This window comes from Carlito syrichta, unplaced genomic scaffold (assembly GCF_000164805.1).
Source record: "Carlito syrichta isolate Samal-C Ts95f unplaced genomic scaffold, Tarsius_syrichta-2.0.1 Scaffold118119, whole genome shotgun sequence".
NCBI lineage: Eukaryota > Metazoa > Chordata > Mammalia > Primates > Tarsiidae > Carlito > Carlito syrichta.
Window position 1 is genome coordinate 362,869 of NW_007062215.1, and position 15,022 is coordinate 377,890.

Consider the following 15,022-nt stretch of genomic DNA (forward strand, 5'->3'; position numbering starts at 1 on the left):
GGCCCAGGGCGGAGCTGCGGGCGCGGGTCCTCAGCGCGGAGGAGGAGCGGAGGCTGCGGGGCCACGGCGCGCTGGTGTCCGACTTCCGGCAGCAGAAGCTGGAGAGGGAGGCCCGGAGGAACTGGGACCTTTTCTACAAAAGGAACCGCACGCGCTTCTTCAAGGACAGGCACTGGACCGCCAGGGAGTTCGGGGAGCTGAGGGCGTGCCGGCAGGTGAGCCGAAGGCCCGGGGCGCAGACCTGGGGGAGGGAGACTGGTCTCGAGGACCCCTCGCGGGCTTCTGGCGTGTGGTCTGTGCCGTTGACCTTTCTGCTTCGCGGCGGGTCTCGGGCTCCCAGGCGGGGGCCACGCGGCCTCGATCTCCTGGGCCCTCCTGGGCTCGGGCGATCCTTCTGCCTCGGCCTCGTGGGTTGCTGGGACTACAGTCCCCCACCACGCCCGGCGCTCCGGTGTGTTTCCTACGTGGGAGTGAGGATTTTTTTCTTCGGTTGGGATCTCCGTCCGTCGCCCAGGCTGGAGTGCAGCAGCACCGTCACGGTCACCCAGCGTCGACTGCTGGGCGCAGGTGATCCTTGCGCCTCAGCCTTCCTAGCAGCCAGAACTGCAGCCGGGCGCGACCACGCCCGGCTACATTTCGATTTATTGTAGAGACAGGATCTCACCAAGTTGCCTGGGCTTGTCTCCAACCTGAGGGCTCAGGGAGTCCACTCACCTCGGCCTCCCAAAGTGCAGGGGTGGCAGGCGGAGCCACCGAGCCCGGCCAGGAGGCAGAACTTTAATGGCTGTTTTCTATTTGTTGAAGACAGATCTGAAAATCATATACATTACATTCAATTGCCAGGCATTGTGGCTGCCCTTGTAGTAGTAGTCTCAGCTACTTGGGAGGGTTGCTTGAGTCCAGGAGTTCGAGGCCGTCGTCTTCTATGAATGTGTCTGTGAATACCGACAGCACTCTGGCCTGGGCAACATAGTAAGGCACTGTCTTTTCAACTTAAGACACATAAAAAACAAAAATTCATGCGGAGTGACTTCAGTGACAGAGTCAAAATAATACTTGTTAATGTTGGTGACCCTTTTGTAAGGACTTTATCTGTTCTCTCTTGTCATGTGTATGAAGTATTAACATTACCCCCGTTTGCAGGTAAACTGAGGCACAGAGCTGTGTGAGTGAGTTGCCTGGGGTGAGGTGCAGGGCAGGGAGGAGCCGAGCAGGTGGGTCACTCCAGGGCCTGTTTAGGGGCCAGTGTGCTGGGCTTTTCCTTCACACCAAACTGCCTGATGTGGGTGACAGTGAAGCTCTGGTATTCGTCCTGCTTGTCAGTTCATGTGTTCACGTCTGCTCCGTGGAGTCAGAGACTGTGTCTCATGCCTGGTCTCTCGAGTCTGGTTTCTTCATTGTGCAAATTGCCATTCTGTAATTCTGGGCTCTCTTTCCCCAGTTTGAAGATCAAAAGCTGACAATTCTTGAAGCTGGCTGTGGGGTTGGAAACTGTTTGTTCCCGCTTCTAGAGGAAGACCCGAATATCTTTGCCTACGCCTGCGATTTCTCCCCAAGGGCAGTTGAATATGTCAAGGTTGGTGCACCACCCAGGTACTCTGGTATGTTGCGGTCTGCTTAGACGTGTTTGACCTGCCCTCTGCCCCGTCGGCCCAGTTCCAGTGCTCCTTGGAGATAGCAGTGGTCACCATGAATGCAGTTTTCCTGTTACCGTACAGGAACTCAGCTTTATTTGAGAAAAGTAGGCGGGAAGTACCATCACCATCAGGATACCTGTTTGTTTAGGTCTTCTTGCTTTGTGTGTTTTTCTTTGCTGAACTATTTTAAAGTTACATAGATCAAGATATTTCATTCCTAAATACGTCTGCATCTATTTTTTTAAAAAATAAGGACTGGGCATGGTGGCTCACACATGTAATCCCAGCACTTTGGGAGGCCAAGGCCGAAGGATTACTTGAGCCCAGGATTTGAGACTAACCTGGGCAATACAGTGAGACCTTGCCTCTGCAAAAAAATTAAAAAATTAGCCAGGCCTGTTGGTGCATGTCTGTAGTTTCAGCTACTTGGGAAGCTGAGGCAGGAAGATTGCTTGAACCTAGGAATTGGAAGCTGCAGAGAGCTGTGATTGTGTCACTGTACTTGAGCCTGGGTGACAGGTGAGACCCTGACTCAAAAAACAAAACAAACACAAAGACCTTTTTCTGCACTACCACAAAAAGTTTATCATGTTTAACAAAAAGTAACTGTAACCCCCAAGGTCATTAATACCCATTCTAGATTCAATGAGTTTCTTCTTTCCATCAGGGACCAGTTTCGTTGAAGACAATTTTTCCATGAAGGCGGAGTGCAGTCAAACCTCACTGCTCATGTTGGGAGGCTGAGGTGAGAAGATTGCCTGAGGCTGCAAGTTTGAGACCAGCCTGGGCAATATGGTAAGACCTCATCTCCACAATAAATCAAAAAATTAGCCAGGTATGGTGGTGTGTGTCTATCATTCCAATTCCTTGGACGGCTGATGCGGAAAGATCGCCTGAGCCCAGCAGGTCGAGGCTGCAGTGGCTGGGAGCATGCTACTGCCCTCCAGCCTGGGTGAGAGTGGGACTCCAACTCAAAAAAAAATTTAATAGATAAATGCCAAGTTTTCTTCCAAAAGGATCATACCAGTTTGTAATTTCAACAATATAACAATACCTTTTTCTGTTCTCTGGTCATTTTGTGTCAGCCTTTTTTGTATTTACCAATTTCGTGGGCAAAAAATAGTGTCTTCTTATTTTAACTTGTTTTTTCTTATTGCTAGAGATGTTGGTGACCTTGAAACATGTCATAATACAGGACACTCAAATCATAATAGAAACCGTCAGCTCATAACCTTTGCCGATTTTTCTACTGACTTACCGTTTTTTTGTTTTGTTTTTGTTTTGAGTTGAAGCCTCACTCTGTCGCCCAGACTGGAGTGCAGTAGCCAGCCGCTCCCGGCCACCACAGCCTCAGCCTGCTGGGCTCTGGCAATCCTTCCGCCTCAGCCTTCCAAATAGCCGGAACTACAGGCACACACTACCACGCCCAGCTAATTTTTAATTTATTGTAGAGATGAGGTCTCACCAAGTTACCCAGGCAGGTCTCCAACCCCTGGGCTCAGGCAGTCCACTCTCCTCGGCCTCCCAGAGCGCTGGGATTACAGGCTGAGCCACCGAGCCCGGCCAGGCTCACCTTTCACTACTACGTCGTTCTGTGCACGTCAGCTTGGTGGCTCCTTAAAATTCATTTGTGATTCCCCTCCTCTAGCAAAATCCCTTATACGACCCAGGAAGGTGCCGGGTCTTCCAGTGTGATCTGACGTGTGACGACCTTCTAGACCACGTCCCTCCAGAGTCCGTGGACGTCGTCCTGCTGATATTTGTGCTCTCCGCCATCCATCCTGAGAAAATGCCCCTTGTCTTACAGAACATCTGCAAGGTCAGTGGCTTGCCTGCGCTGAGGGCGGGATGGCCCCCGGCCCTCTTGCTGACTGCCCCAGGTCACGCCCTGTGGAGACTCGCCCGTCTCGCCTGGCAGGAAAGGGGATCTCTGCACACGTCGTCAGCCCTGAGTTCTGACTGCAGCCGTGGCTCCTCCGCAGAGCGTGGCCAGCTCTGCAGCAGGGATGATTTTGCCGTCACCTAGGGTCCGAGGGGTCCTGTTGCAGGGGAGAGGAGGTGTGGTTCAGCAGTCGGGGCACACAGCGTGGCATCAGTGCCTGGCTCCAAACCCAGCTTCATCGCTTAGACACGCTCCTTCCTGTCTCAGCCTGTTTCCTTACCTGTAGGATGTTTATAACTCTTAGCACAGTGCTGTTTAAAAGTCAGTCGTTATCACTGTTACTACCATCGTAGCTGTGATTAGACTGGCTCTCTCAGGTTGCTATGGCCACTAAGAGGCTGCGTCAGCACCAGGACTCTTAAGTCATGTGACTCAAGGCAAGCCTCAGTCCTTGCTGTCTAATGCGGTGTCTCTCACCCTGATTGTGTGACACAGAAGAGATCATGTATCTCAGAGCACTAAGAAGTGGCACATTCTTGAACATTTTACAACATGGGATATGTAAATGTTTAGTTAGTCATTGCTTCCTGGATGCAGGGCCAAGGCCTTCCCTTTGAGAATGGGGCTGTTGGTCCACGTTCTTGCATAAACACGTAGTTTCTAGAGTTTGGGTTTCTGTCGTGGTGGAGCAAGAACTTAAAAACTGTCGTACAGTCATCTAGGCAAATTCACCCAGACTCTCACAGTTGAGTCTCACACTCATTAAAAACAGTGTATGCAGCAACTCTTTATCAAGCCCTTCCAAAATATTCAGCTTTTCATGGAAACTTAAAAGGCTTTTTATTCATGTGCATGTGTCATTATTCAACACCCTTTTGATTAAAGTGTATAATTATGCACAACTGGCATCGCCATGTTTGGGAATGCAGACCTGTGGCTGATGGTGAGCGTGCGGCCCTGCTGAGGGCACTGAGTTCAAGGCCCAGGCTCTGGAAGGCGCGCGTGCCTCACCCATCGGTGCTCTTACAGGAGGAGGCGCTCAACAAGTTAGGAAATAGATGTCCACTAAGAGAGCTCCTGGGTACTTTGTGCTACATGTTGACATTTCACCTTGGTTTTCGTTGTTTCAAAATAAGTGATGTAGAAATTTTAAGACACTGGAAACCTCTTAGGGAATTATTCTGCCTTAAAACAAAACTTGGGAGGTGGGCACAGTGGCTCACAGCTATAATCCTAGCATTTTAGGTGGTCAAGGCCCGAGGCCTGCTTGAGCCCAGGAGTTCAAGACCAACCTAGGCAACAGTGAGACCTTGACTCTACAAAGAAGCAAAATATAGGCTGGGCGTGGTGGCACATTCCTGTAATACCAGCTGCCTGGGAGGCTGAAGCAAGAGGATTGCCTAAGCCCAGCAGTGTGAGACTGTGGTGAATCATGATTGTGCCACTGTCCTCCAGCCTGGGTGACAGCAAGACTCCAACTCAAAAGGAAAAAAATATATATATATATATATATTTCTGGCTTGGTGTGGTGGCTCATGCCTATAATCATAACACTTTGGAGCCTGAGGTGGGAGGATTGCTGGGGCCCAGGAGTTTTGAGACCAGCCTGGACAACATAGGGAGGCCTCGTCTCTACAAAAAAAAAAAAAAAAATCAGCCGGACATGGTGGTGCGTGTAGTCCCAGCTACTCAGGAGACAGATGGGAGGTCGAGGCTGCAGTGTGCTGGGATCACACCACTGTACACAGCCTGGGTATCAGATTGAGACCCTGTCTCAAAAAAACGAATAAAAACAATATTGTTAGAGTTTGGGTCTTGCCACACTGGGTTTAGACCTCTGCTCGTGAGGTGTGTAGGTTTGTTTCTCCATATTTCTACTGTCTCTGGACCGATGCTTGAGTGATAACCCAGCATACTCCACAAAAGAACATGGAAGGATGAAACAAAAATAGATCAAATTTGTCATCAGAAGACTTGTATTTCAGGCCAGGCTCGGTGGTGGGCGGCTCATGCCTATAATTCCAGCAGTTTGAGAGGCAGAGGCGAGAGAATCGCTTGAGTCCATACATTCAGGACTAGCCTGGGCAACATAGCGAGACCCTGACTCTATTAAAAATGAAAAAAGAAGACTTGAGCAGTGGTCTTTCCTGTGCCGCTGACATGCCCTAAGGCCTCAGGAAAAAAGTTGCCTTTACTGGGAGCTTGACTTGTAAGACGCACCTGGGACCTCGCCTGCACACTTCTCGGAGTTGCTGGGAGACGTGGGGAAGTGCCAGGTTAACTGTACATGTTCATGGTCTTGGTGTCGAAATTATTATTTAACAGGCAAGAAAACGTCTTCACAGGGATGAAATACTTGCCCAGGGTCATTCCACTTGTTAATGGAAGAACCGGGACTTGAATCAGGGCTTACTGAGTCCTGAGTATCTCGTCCACACCCCCATGCAACCTTTCCTTCCTTGTGAAATGAAGTCTTCATTATTTACATTTTAAGACTTAGCACTTCTGACTAAAATAAGACTGTGGTTTCTCACAGGCTCTTTACTCCCAGCGTTTAATTTAAATGCATGCCAGTACTGGTACAGTTTTACCAGGGTAGAACACTTGCTGGCACCCCAACAAGCTTGTGGGCTGTCTTCTGCTCTATTCAGGAAGAGGAAATACATTAAACTGCATTTGGAGAAGTGGGTGGCACATCACGTACTTTCCTAAGGGGAGAGAAATAGGTGGCATGTGTCCATTTAACAGTAAATGTCTTCAAATCCACCTTGTTGGAGTGATGGGTCAGAATGATGAGCTAATCAAAGGAATGCCTTCTTTGAAGTCTCCTCTCATCTGGTGTGTTGCACGATCTGAAGGAAGGTTCACATAAAAAGCAGGTGTCACGGCATGCACCTGTTTTCCTTCTGAAAAGCATGTGGCTGTTTGTAAGGGAGGGCAGTTGTGCCCACACCCTGCTGGTCTTGGGTGAGTTTTGAGACCTCTCTTTCTGACACCTCATCTCTGAGAGGCTCTGTGTGGGTCTCAGCACCTCTCCTGACTCTGGTCTCTTTCAACAATTGCCCTCTGGCCAGAGGACCCTGTCCTCATGTCAGAAGGCCCTGCACGTGTGGGAAGTGACCTGACAGCTGTCCCTCTGCTGAGCCTGCCTCCATGTCCCTCGTGTGCATGGAGTGACTCCTGCCCACCCCACCCCAGGGCTGACGAAAGTCTGATTCTGTGGTGGGAGTCCTTTGGCCCAGGTGTGAGTCCTGTCCCCCTGTCCCCACACTCACTAGCTGGCATGTGACACTGGCAGGTCCCGGGAGCTTTTCCGTGTCGGTTTCCTCATCTCACAGGAAGATGGTGGTCACGCTCCCTCCTCTCAGGACTGGGTGCAGACACTGTGGGAGGACGCCTGGCAGGCAGTGGAGTGCTGGGCCTGCGTCTCTTGCCAGCATGGTGAACGAGGTGCTGTGGTGCGGCGAGCCAGAACTGAGGCTCGAGTGAGGAGAAGCACCGGACAGGAAGACGCCACATGATGTCCAGGTTTTTTTATTTTTTTTTATTTTTGAGTTGGAGTCTCCCTCGGTCGCCCAGACTGGAGTGCAGTGGCTGCTCCCGGCCACCGCAGCCCCGGCCTGCTGGGCTCTGGCGATCCTTCCACCTCAGCCTTCCCAGTAGCTGGAACTACATTTTAAGACTACATTTTAAGACCCACGTGCTACCACACCCGGCTAATTTTTTTTGATTTTTTTATTGTAGAGATGAGGTCTTGCCAAGTTGTCCAGGCGGGTCTTGAACCCGTGGGCTCAGGCAATCCACTCACCTCGGCCTCCCAAAGTGCTGGGATTACAGCCTGAGCCTCCGAGCCCGGCCTACGTCCAGGTTTTTAAAGAGAGGGTTGAACGCCGTTTGAGCACTCAGAGGTGGCTAATAAAATGCGGGGAGGCCGCGCAGCAGAGGGTGGGCTTGCCCATTTTCTTGTGCAGCGCCATCATTGTGCGACTGGACATTCTAGAATGCTCCTGGAGAAGCTCCAGAAGTGTCCACTGTGACGCAGCCCTGCCAGGTCCTCCTGTCCCTTCTCTGACAGCGCTCTCTTCCTGCTGTGGGTGTTTCAGGCTGGCCCCTTTCAAAACAGCCACAGATTTGAGTGACTTCGGCTCCTAACTTGACCGGGTTTTACTTGGCTCGGTCCCCCAGAGTTACATGCAGCCTGCTTTCGTTTTACAGGTGTTAAAACCGGGTAAAAGGGTGTTATTTCGAGACTACGGGCTGTATGACCACGCCATGCTGAGGTTCAAAGCCGGCAGCAAACTTGGAGAAAACTTCTATGTCCGACAGGACGGGACCAGGTCGTACTTTTTCACGGATGGTAAGATGAGTGGAGCCTAGCCCTCGCGCATTCTGTCTTAGTTTCCGGATGTCTGATCGCAGGGTCACTGCTGGCCGGTGGCTTGCAGCTCAGCAATCGTGTGCCTGGAGCCCTGGAGCAAGTGTCCAGTGAGCGTTCACAGCTCCTGGGCCCCACGACCTCCCTAGCAACAGCGCCGCTCATGAGTGACCTGGGCTGGGGCAGGCTCTGGCCGGCGAGAGGGTGCGAGTTCAAAGGGAAGCAGGCAGAACAGTGCAGCGCCCTGTTCTGCCCGGGCCATGGCTGGCCGCCTTCCCATGGCCCGGGCAGAAGCCTTTCTCTGCAGAGTCGGCTGGATCTGTTTTTAGCTACCCGCATTTACTAGCTGGCTGTAAGAGTCACTCTTGGTGAGCAAATGCTGGACGTTCCTTCAGTCTTTTGGGTGTCCCTGAACGTCAGTTTTCAGTCTGCCTCATAGGACCATGAGACAATCACCTGCGTAAGCTCTGCTTTTACAAATGACTTTATCTTCTGAAATGAAACGTCCCTTTGGGTACTCAAACATGGGAGAGTCAGGTGAAGGCGAGGGGTGGCATTTGCTTCGGGTCACAGCCCTGACCCTGTGGCGGGTGCTGACGGGGCCAGGGAGGCCATGCGCACTTGCCATCCCGGGCAGCGCCCTCGGCTGCGGCTTTGCTTTTGCAGGCGCTGGTTCTGCTTGTCTGCCGTGGGGCCGCTCCTCCGGGGGTTTCCCACTCTGGCCACAGAGGCTCATCCCCTGTGCTGGGGGGAGGCCCTTGCCGGGCGGACTGAGCACCCCGGCCCCGGTGGCTTCCTCAGTGAGAACCGCGCCGCGCGAGGCGGCCACACGGGCGCCCGCCGCTCTCCGACCGAGGGCTGAGTTGGAGTCGTCTGTCTGGGTGTGCGACCAGAAGTAGGAAGGGCCTTCCTTGAAGCTCCGCGGCCGCAGCCCCCACGCTGGACGTGGGCACAGCGGGTTGGCAGGACTGCCGCGTGTCTTGCAGGGTTCCTGGCGCGGCTCTTCACGGAGGCGGGCTGTGAGGAGGTGCTGAGCACATACGTGTTCCGGGAGACGGTGAACGAGAAGGAAGGCCTGCGCGCGCCTCGGGTGTTCCTCCAGAGCACCTTCCAGAAGCCTCTGCGGAGCGCAGCTTCGGGGCCGCGCGGCCGGGTCCCACACCCTGGTCCCTCGTAGGCTGCACCTGGGCCTTCCCTCGCCTGGGGTGGTTGGGCTTCTTGTCTTTATGTTCTTATATTGGAACTTTTGTAATGAGTGTGCACAGTGTGGGTTTACTTTCCACAAGTCGGTGACCCGCGGCCAACCGGGTAGGTTGCCTCGTTAATTTCGGATATTTTGAGAGAGGCCATGTTCACAGAATTTTTGTGGCCACACTTTGGTAAACTTGTCCCATTTTTATCGTTGTTGTTAATCTCTTGCTGTGCCTGACTCATCAGCCAGACTTTCCCACAGGTGTGTCTGCAGAGGAAAGCGGTGGTGTGTGGACGGTCAGGGCCTGTCCACGGTCAGGCATCCACGAGGACCTAGAACATGTCCCCATGGATAGGCAGGAGCAACTGTATGACTTCTGTATTAAAAAGTAACAAGCGCGTGTGTGTGTTGAGTGTGAGTGTTATAGAAATGCAAATAAAACTCCAAGGCCTGAGAAGTAAAGTCTTGTGGTATACCATTATTATCTTGAGATGGGTCTCACTCACGGCTCACCACCACCCTGACCTCCTGGGCTCAGGTGGGCCTTCCTTCCACTTCAGCCTCCTGAGTGACTGGGACTTCAGGCACACACCACCACACCCGCTCATTTTTGCTTTTCTAGAGAGGCAGGGTCTCCCTGTGTTGCCCAAGCTGGTCTCGAACTCCTGGGCTCAAGCATGCTCCCGCCTCGACCTCCCAAAATGCTGGGATTACAGGGGTGAACCACTGCACCTGGCCTCTGGAGTGACATAATTTAGCCTTGTTGATTGCTGTGAAATTCCACAGAGAAAGGCTTGAGGACCTGTGGCACTTAGATCCTTGTCGTTGCTTGTGTGACTCCGTGCTTCTAGGCGGCGTGTCACAACCCTGCAGAAAAACAAGGCCAGAGAGACTAAAACAAGCCATTTGTGTGCATTTTTTAGCCTGGACAATCGTGCTCTTCCCAGTGTCTTGCATTTGCCACTTTTCTCCCTTTGGCCCATTTCTGTGCCTCCTGAGACTAGCATCCCCGACCCCTCTCTGTGGGGCCTCACTCCCTCTTGAGATCCCTGATGCCCGGCCCAGTTCCTGGCTTGTTTGCCCCGGCGGAGAGGAGTGGGGAGGCCACTACTGGCCCTCCCCCTGCCTGGTGTGCAGCTGGTGGTATCCAGTGAAGAGGAAGGGGGTGGTAGAAGGGACCGCCCTGGTGCCCGTGGGGACTCGAGGTTGTGGCTGGGGTAGACGCTCCAGTCACGGAGCGCGGGTTATGGAGCGGGAGCCCCTGGCCTGGCTCCCGAGCGCTGCCGCGTAGTGACTTGGCTTGGCGACGTCCCCTCCTGTTCCTGGGGTCTGGTTGCCAGAGCTGGTCCTCCCTGCGGGAGCCGTTGCAGGGCACTGCCTGGGAGCGCGAGAACGCACTGGCAGCAGGCGGGCCCAACCCCAGCCACGGGTGGCAGGAGGGGTTGGGCAGGGCTGGTCAGTCGCAGTGACCCTACCCAGCCTGCGCCTGGGGGAGCGTGAGGTGGGCACAGGTGGCTGGGCGCCTGGCTCCGCCATCCTCCTCCCCCTCTCGGGCTTTCTCTTCCCCCCTGGAGGCCGGAAGGGGCCGTCCCCGGTGAGAGCAGAGCTGCTGGAGAGCTGGTCCTCCGTGCTCTCAGGCTCCCAGGGAGGAGGGCGGCCGAGGGAGGCCTCACCTTTCCAGGATGGAGCAGCCTCGGGTGCCCCCGCCTGGCCCCGCTCCCCCTGGGCCTCTGCCACACGTGTCATGGCCACGACAGCCCTGCCGCCGCCACCCCGCGCAGAGCCCGTTCTCCTTCAGGGGTGGCAGGGTGGAGCCAGGCTGCTGGGTCAGGAGCGGGCCGCGTGGTGTGAGGAGACTGGCTCTCAGGCGGGACACTTCTGAGCTGCAGCCCCTCCCTCAGCCTGCTGGAGCCTCCTCGGGTGGCAGCGTCGGTCGTGTGACCTGGAACGGCTGGGGTGGCGGGAAAGGTCAACACGCGGCACTCGGGCGTTGGGCCTGCGCTCTCTCGTGATCGACGTTTTATTGGAGCTCAGCAGGGTGCGCACGTCGCAGGTGTTCGGCTCGCCCGCCAAGCGCCTGCACCGCCAGCACCTGGACCCTCCCGCCCCGAGCTGAGCACTGTGCTGACTCCTAACACCTCAGCATTTTAAAGTCCTCCCTGGAAGGGTTTAGGAACAGCTTATAAAAGTCCAAAAGTTGCAGCAAGATTTTGAATGAGGAAATTGGACTGGAGGAAACGATGGGGGGGGCCAGGAGTAGGGCCAGCAGGTGGACTCGCCAGAGGCGGCCCTGCACATCCGGTGAGGCCCAGGCATGGCTTCCTCGTGGTCAGTGCAAAGAGGGAAGCGAGACCAAGTCAGACTCCAAGAGCCGGGGCAGCTGCCCCTTGAGGTCCAGCGAGCTTTTCCTGCCGTTCTCAGCGAGCACTGGGAGGCCGCACGTCGCCCTGGCAACGCCGCCCTCAAGCCTGGTGTTGGCGCCGTCAGTGCCGGCATCGGCCTGAGGCCAGAGGACGCGCCAGCCGGGTGCTCGATCTTCGGTGGAGAGGACGGGCAAGAGGTGGCCAGGGGTGGGGGCTCGAGTCCTGGGTCCTAGCAGCCCATCGGCAGTGCTCCTGGCGGCTCGCCGGGAATCACGGGGTGCGGGCCTGGCCCTCTGGCCACGAGGCAGGTAGGAGTGACGGGGAAAATAGGCCACGAGTCGCTGGCTCGAGACCATGTTTCCGCAGGCCAGGCGTGCTTAAAGCGCAGCTTCCGTCCGCTGTCTGAGTGTCCTCGTGCCCCTCTCTGGGCACCTTCCACAAGCGCACCCACGCGAAGGCCGCCGTGGCTCGGAGGCACGACCTGGGTGCCCGGGGACCCGGGGGCAGGGCCAGGGTCGGCTGAGGCGCAGGCTCCCATGGCGATGGCGCCGTGGGATCGCGTGGACGCCCAGGGGCCGGTCTGGAGCGCCTTGTCTCCACAGCAGCCCGGAGCGTGGCGGGTGCTGCCTGGAGGCCCTGAGGAGACAGCGCAGGCCCATGGCTGCCTCTGCTGGACGTGTGCTTGGGGCTTATGACACGCGTGACACTGCAGAGCGCGGTATGGCTGCCCCATCGCGGTTGCGCAGCCACAGGACAGGACGTGGAGTGTGAGCACGGGGCCCGGCCAGGACTTGCCAGGGCAGGTCGCTGCTTCCCTGAATCTCAGCCGCCCTGTGTCTGAGACTGAGGCCCTAGGACCCAGGACCTGGTGCCTCGGATCTGCAGCTGGGATGAAATGAGGTCGTTCCGTGGAGCGCTGTGTTTCCTCAGAGATGCCGTCACATGCGAGTCCTTCCGTTGTCCCGTATTCCCCCAGAGGACGACCTCTCCCGCCACCACCGTCATGGCCACATGGCAGGACAGCCCTCAAGCCACGGCTGGGGGCGCTGCCACAAGGGGGCGCTGGACACCCAGCATTGTACTGCAGCCGCGGCAGCGGCGTCTGTTTTTACCCTCGTTGAAGAGGAAGGAAACTGCTTGTTCTGAACGTGTTTTCTAGACCAGCCTTAGTGCGTGAGGCCCACCTTGGCCTCGCCATGGAAACAAGGAAGCAAGAGGGGTGCTTCCTCCCTGCGGTTGACTTTGCCTCCCGAGAGAGCTTGCGATCAGCTAAGTTCAGTGCTGTTTGCCGGCAGTGTCCGTGGGCTCTGAAGGCGTCCATGCGGCCCAGGAGCGCGTGCGGGGTGTGTGTTGCTGGACACCCAGCAGGATCCTCCTTCTTCCCTGTGAATGAGTAAGACAGCACATAGCTGCCACCCTGCTCCCAAGTGGTTCTGGACTTGCTGGGATCGTGGCCACGCCGGAAGGGCCTGCAGCCGACGCCTGCTGCGTGCGTGCTGCCCGTGGTTGCCTCTGCCAGCGTTTAGTTCCCCATTCCACAGTGGTCAGCATGGAAGGGAAATGTGGAATAAACCAAGGAGGCCAAGAACGCTTTTGCAGGGCTGTGTTCTCTGACAGGGAGCGAATGTACACTTAAGTAAGTTCTGTCAGTGACGCCAAGTGTCGCATTAAAAACAGTTTTAGCCAGATGTGGTGACTCATGCCTATAATCCCAGTCCCAGCACTTTGGGAGGCTGAGGTTGGAGGATCGCTTGAGCCCAGGAGTTGGAGGCTGCCGTGAGCTGTGACGGCACTACTGCAATTAAGTGGGGGGCGGAGGGTTAAAAAAATAAAATGAGTTAGATGTATTTTCACTTCCCTGCCTGCCCTTCTCACATGCGAGGCACTTCCTGAAACCGTTCAGTGGGCCTGGGGTGCAGGGCGCTCGGAGTCACTGGCTGGAGTGCAGAGTGGGGAGGGCAGAGTGGGCACGGGCGGGAAGACTGGGAGACGGCTCAGCGCGCTCTGAGCCAGGAGGAGGGAGCTCGGAAGCCAAACGCACACACCCAGCGCGCCAGAGGAAGCGGAAGGGGAAGACGAGCTGCGGAGAACGTGTGTGTGACAGCTGTCACCGGCACGCGGAAGGTCATTTCCATGCGTCCACAGCAGAGACACCCCGTTCTCTGGACGGGGCACAGCAGTGGGGGGCGAGGACTTACACACGGCTCCAGGGCACTTGCCAAACGTGTCTGGATCACGCAACGAATAGACCGTCCTGGAGCAGCTCTGAGGGAAGGCCCGGCCGGCAAGGAGGACTAGAGTCCACGCCAATCAGAAACAGCCCCCCGGGACGCCAAGATCTCCTTTCTCGCCTGTCACACCAATAGTTTGAAAAATGATGACACTCAATGTTGGTGAAGGATTGATTCTAGGGGTTGATCATGGAGACGCAGAAAGTGTGGTTTTCTGGAACTTTCCGCAGCGATGGAAATGTTCTCTACCTGTGAAGCCAGCGTGGCAGCCACCAGCCACATGTGGCCGCAGAGGGCTGATGTGACTGGCTAGTGCAACAGAGGAACTGACGTTGTAATTACATGAAATGTATCTGTTAACAGCCATGTATGGATGGTGACTACCGTGTTGCCCAGCACAGGTCTAGAACACAAGTAGCCATCATGTGTTAAATGCCTCACATCTACGGTCAAGCTTTGATCTGGAGTGTTTTATAATCCGGTTTAGGGAAATATCAGTGGGGTTCATACAAAGACTTTTTTGTTTGTTTGTTTGTGTTGGAGTCTCACTCTGTCGCCCAGACTGGAGTGCAGTGGCCGCTCCCAGCCTTCCGATTAGCCGGAATTACAGGCGCGCGCTACCACGCCCGGCTAATTTTTTGATTTTATTGTAGAGATGAGGTCTCACCTGCCCAGGCGGGTCTCGAACCCGCGGGCTCTGGCAGTCCACTCACGTCAGCCTCCCAAAGGCACGGGATGACAGGCTGAGCCACCGAGCATGGCTCATACAAAGACTTTTATCATGGTGTTATTCAGAACAGCAGAAAGGTGGCCACAGCTTAGATGACTAAAAATAGGAGACTGGTTATAGCAATTGCAGCATGATAGGAGTATTGTGTAATCGTTAAAATTAACATGCTCGTGATATAATGCCACTTGCATTACCAAGAATGTAAAACTGTACATAAGTGTGGTTTCAGCTACGCTTCGTGTTACGAAAGAACAGGGAAATGAGACATGGGAGGCGCCTCATACAGGAAGGAGCAGTCCAGCGTGGCTGCCGTGTTTATATCAGGGCTGTTAGGAAGAGCTGACACTTATTTCTTCTTTATGCTTTTCTGACATGCCTACATTTTCTGTAATGAGCACTGACTGCTTTTACAGTGCCCCAAAACAAAAGTATTACAGCATCCAGAGAACTTTCTGAAGCTTGTAAGTCTAATGAACTAAGGTCTTTGTGGCACACCCGCTGAAAATGCCTTTTTTTTTTTTGAGTTGGAGTCTCACTCTGTTGCCGATACTAGAGTGCAGTGGCCACTCCTGGCCACCGCAGCCTCGACCTGCTGGGCTCCAGCAATCCCTC

At 54.9% G+C, this 15,022-nt stretch overlaps 1 protein-coding gene across 1 annotated transcript in view; it reads left to right on the plus strand.

The window, feature by feature from the left end:
• Positions 1 to 9,548, plus strand: part of METTL6 (methyltransferase like 6) — a 10,538-nt gene extending 990 nt beyond the window's left edge. Inside the window, exons 2-6 of the mRNA XM_021707480.1 lie at positions 8 to 215; positions 1,442 to 1,576; positions 3,286 to 3,456; positions 7,735 to 7,876; positions 8,881 to 9,548. Coding sequence (XP_021563155.1) covers positions 8 to 215; positions 1,442 to 1,576; positions 3,286 to 3,456; positions 7,735 to 7,876; positions 8,881 to 9,071 — 847 coding nt within the window. The 3' untranslated portion in view covers positions 9,072 to 9,548. The remainder of the gene's footprint in view (positions 1 to 7; positions 216 to 1,441; positions 1,577 to 3,285; positions 3,457 to 7,734; positions 7,877 to 8,880) is intronic.
• The last annotated feature ends 5,474 nt before the right edge of the window (positions 9,549 to 15,022 follow it).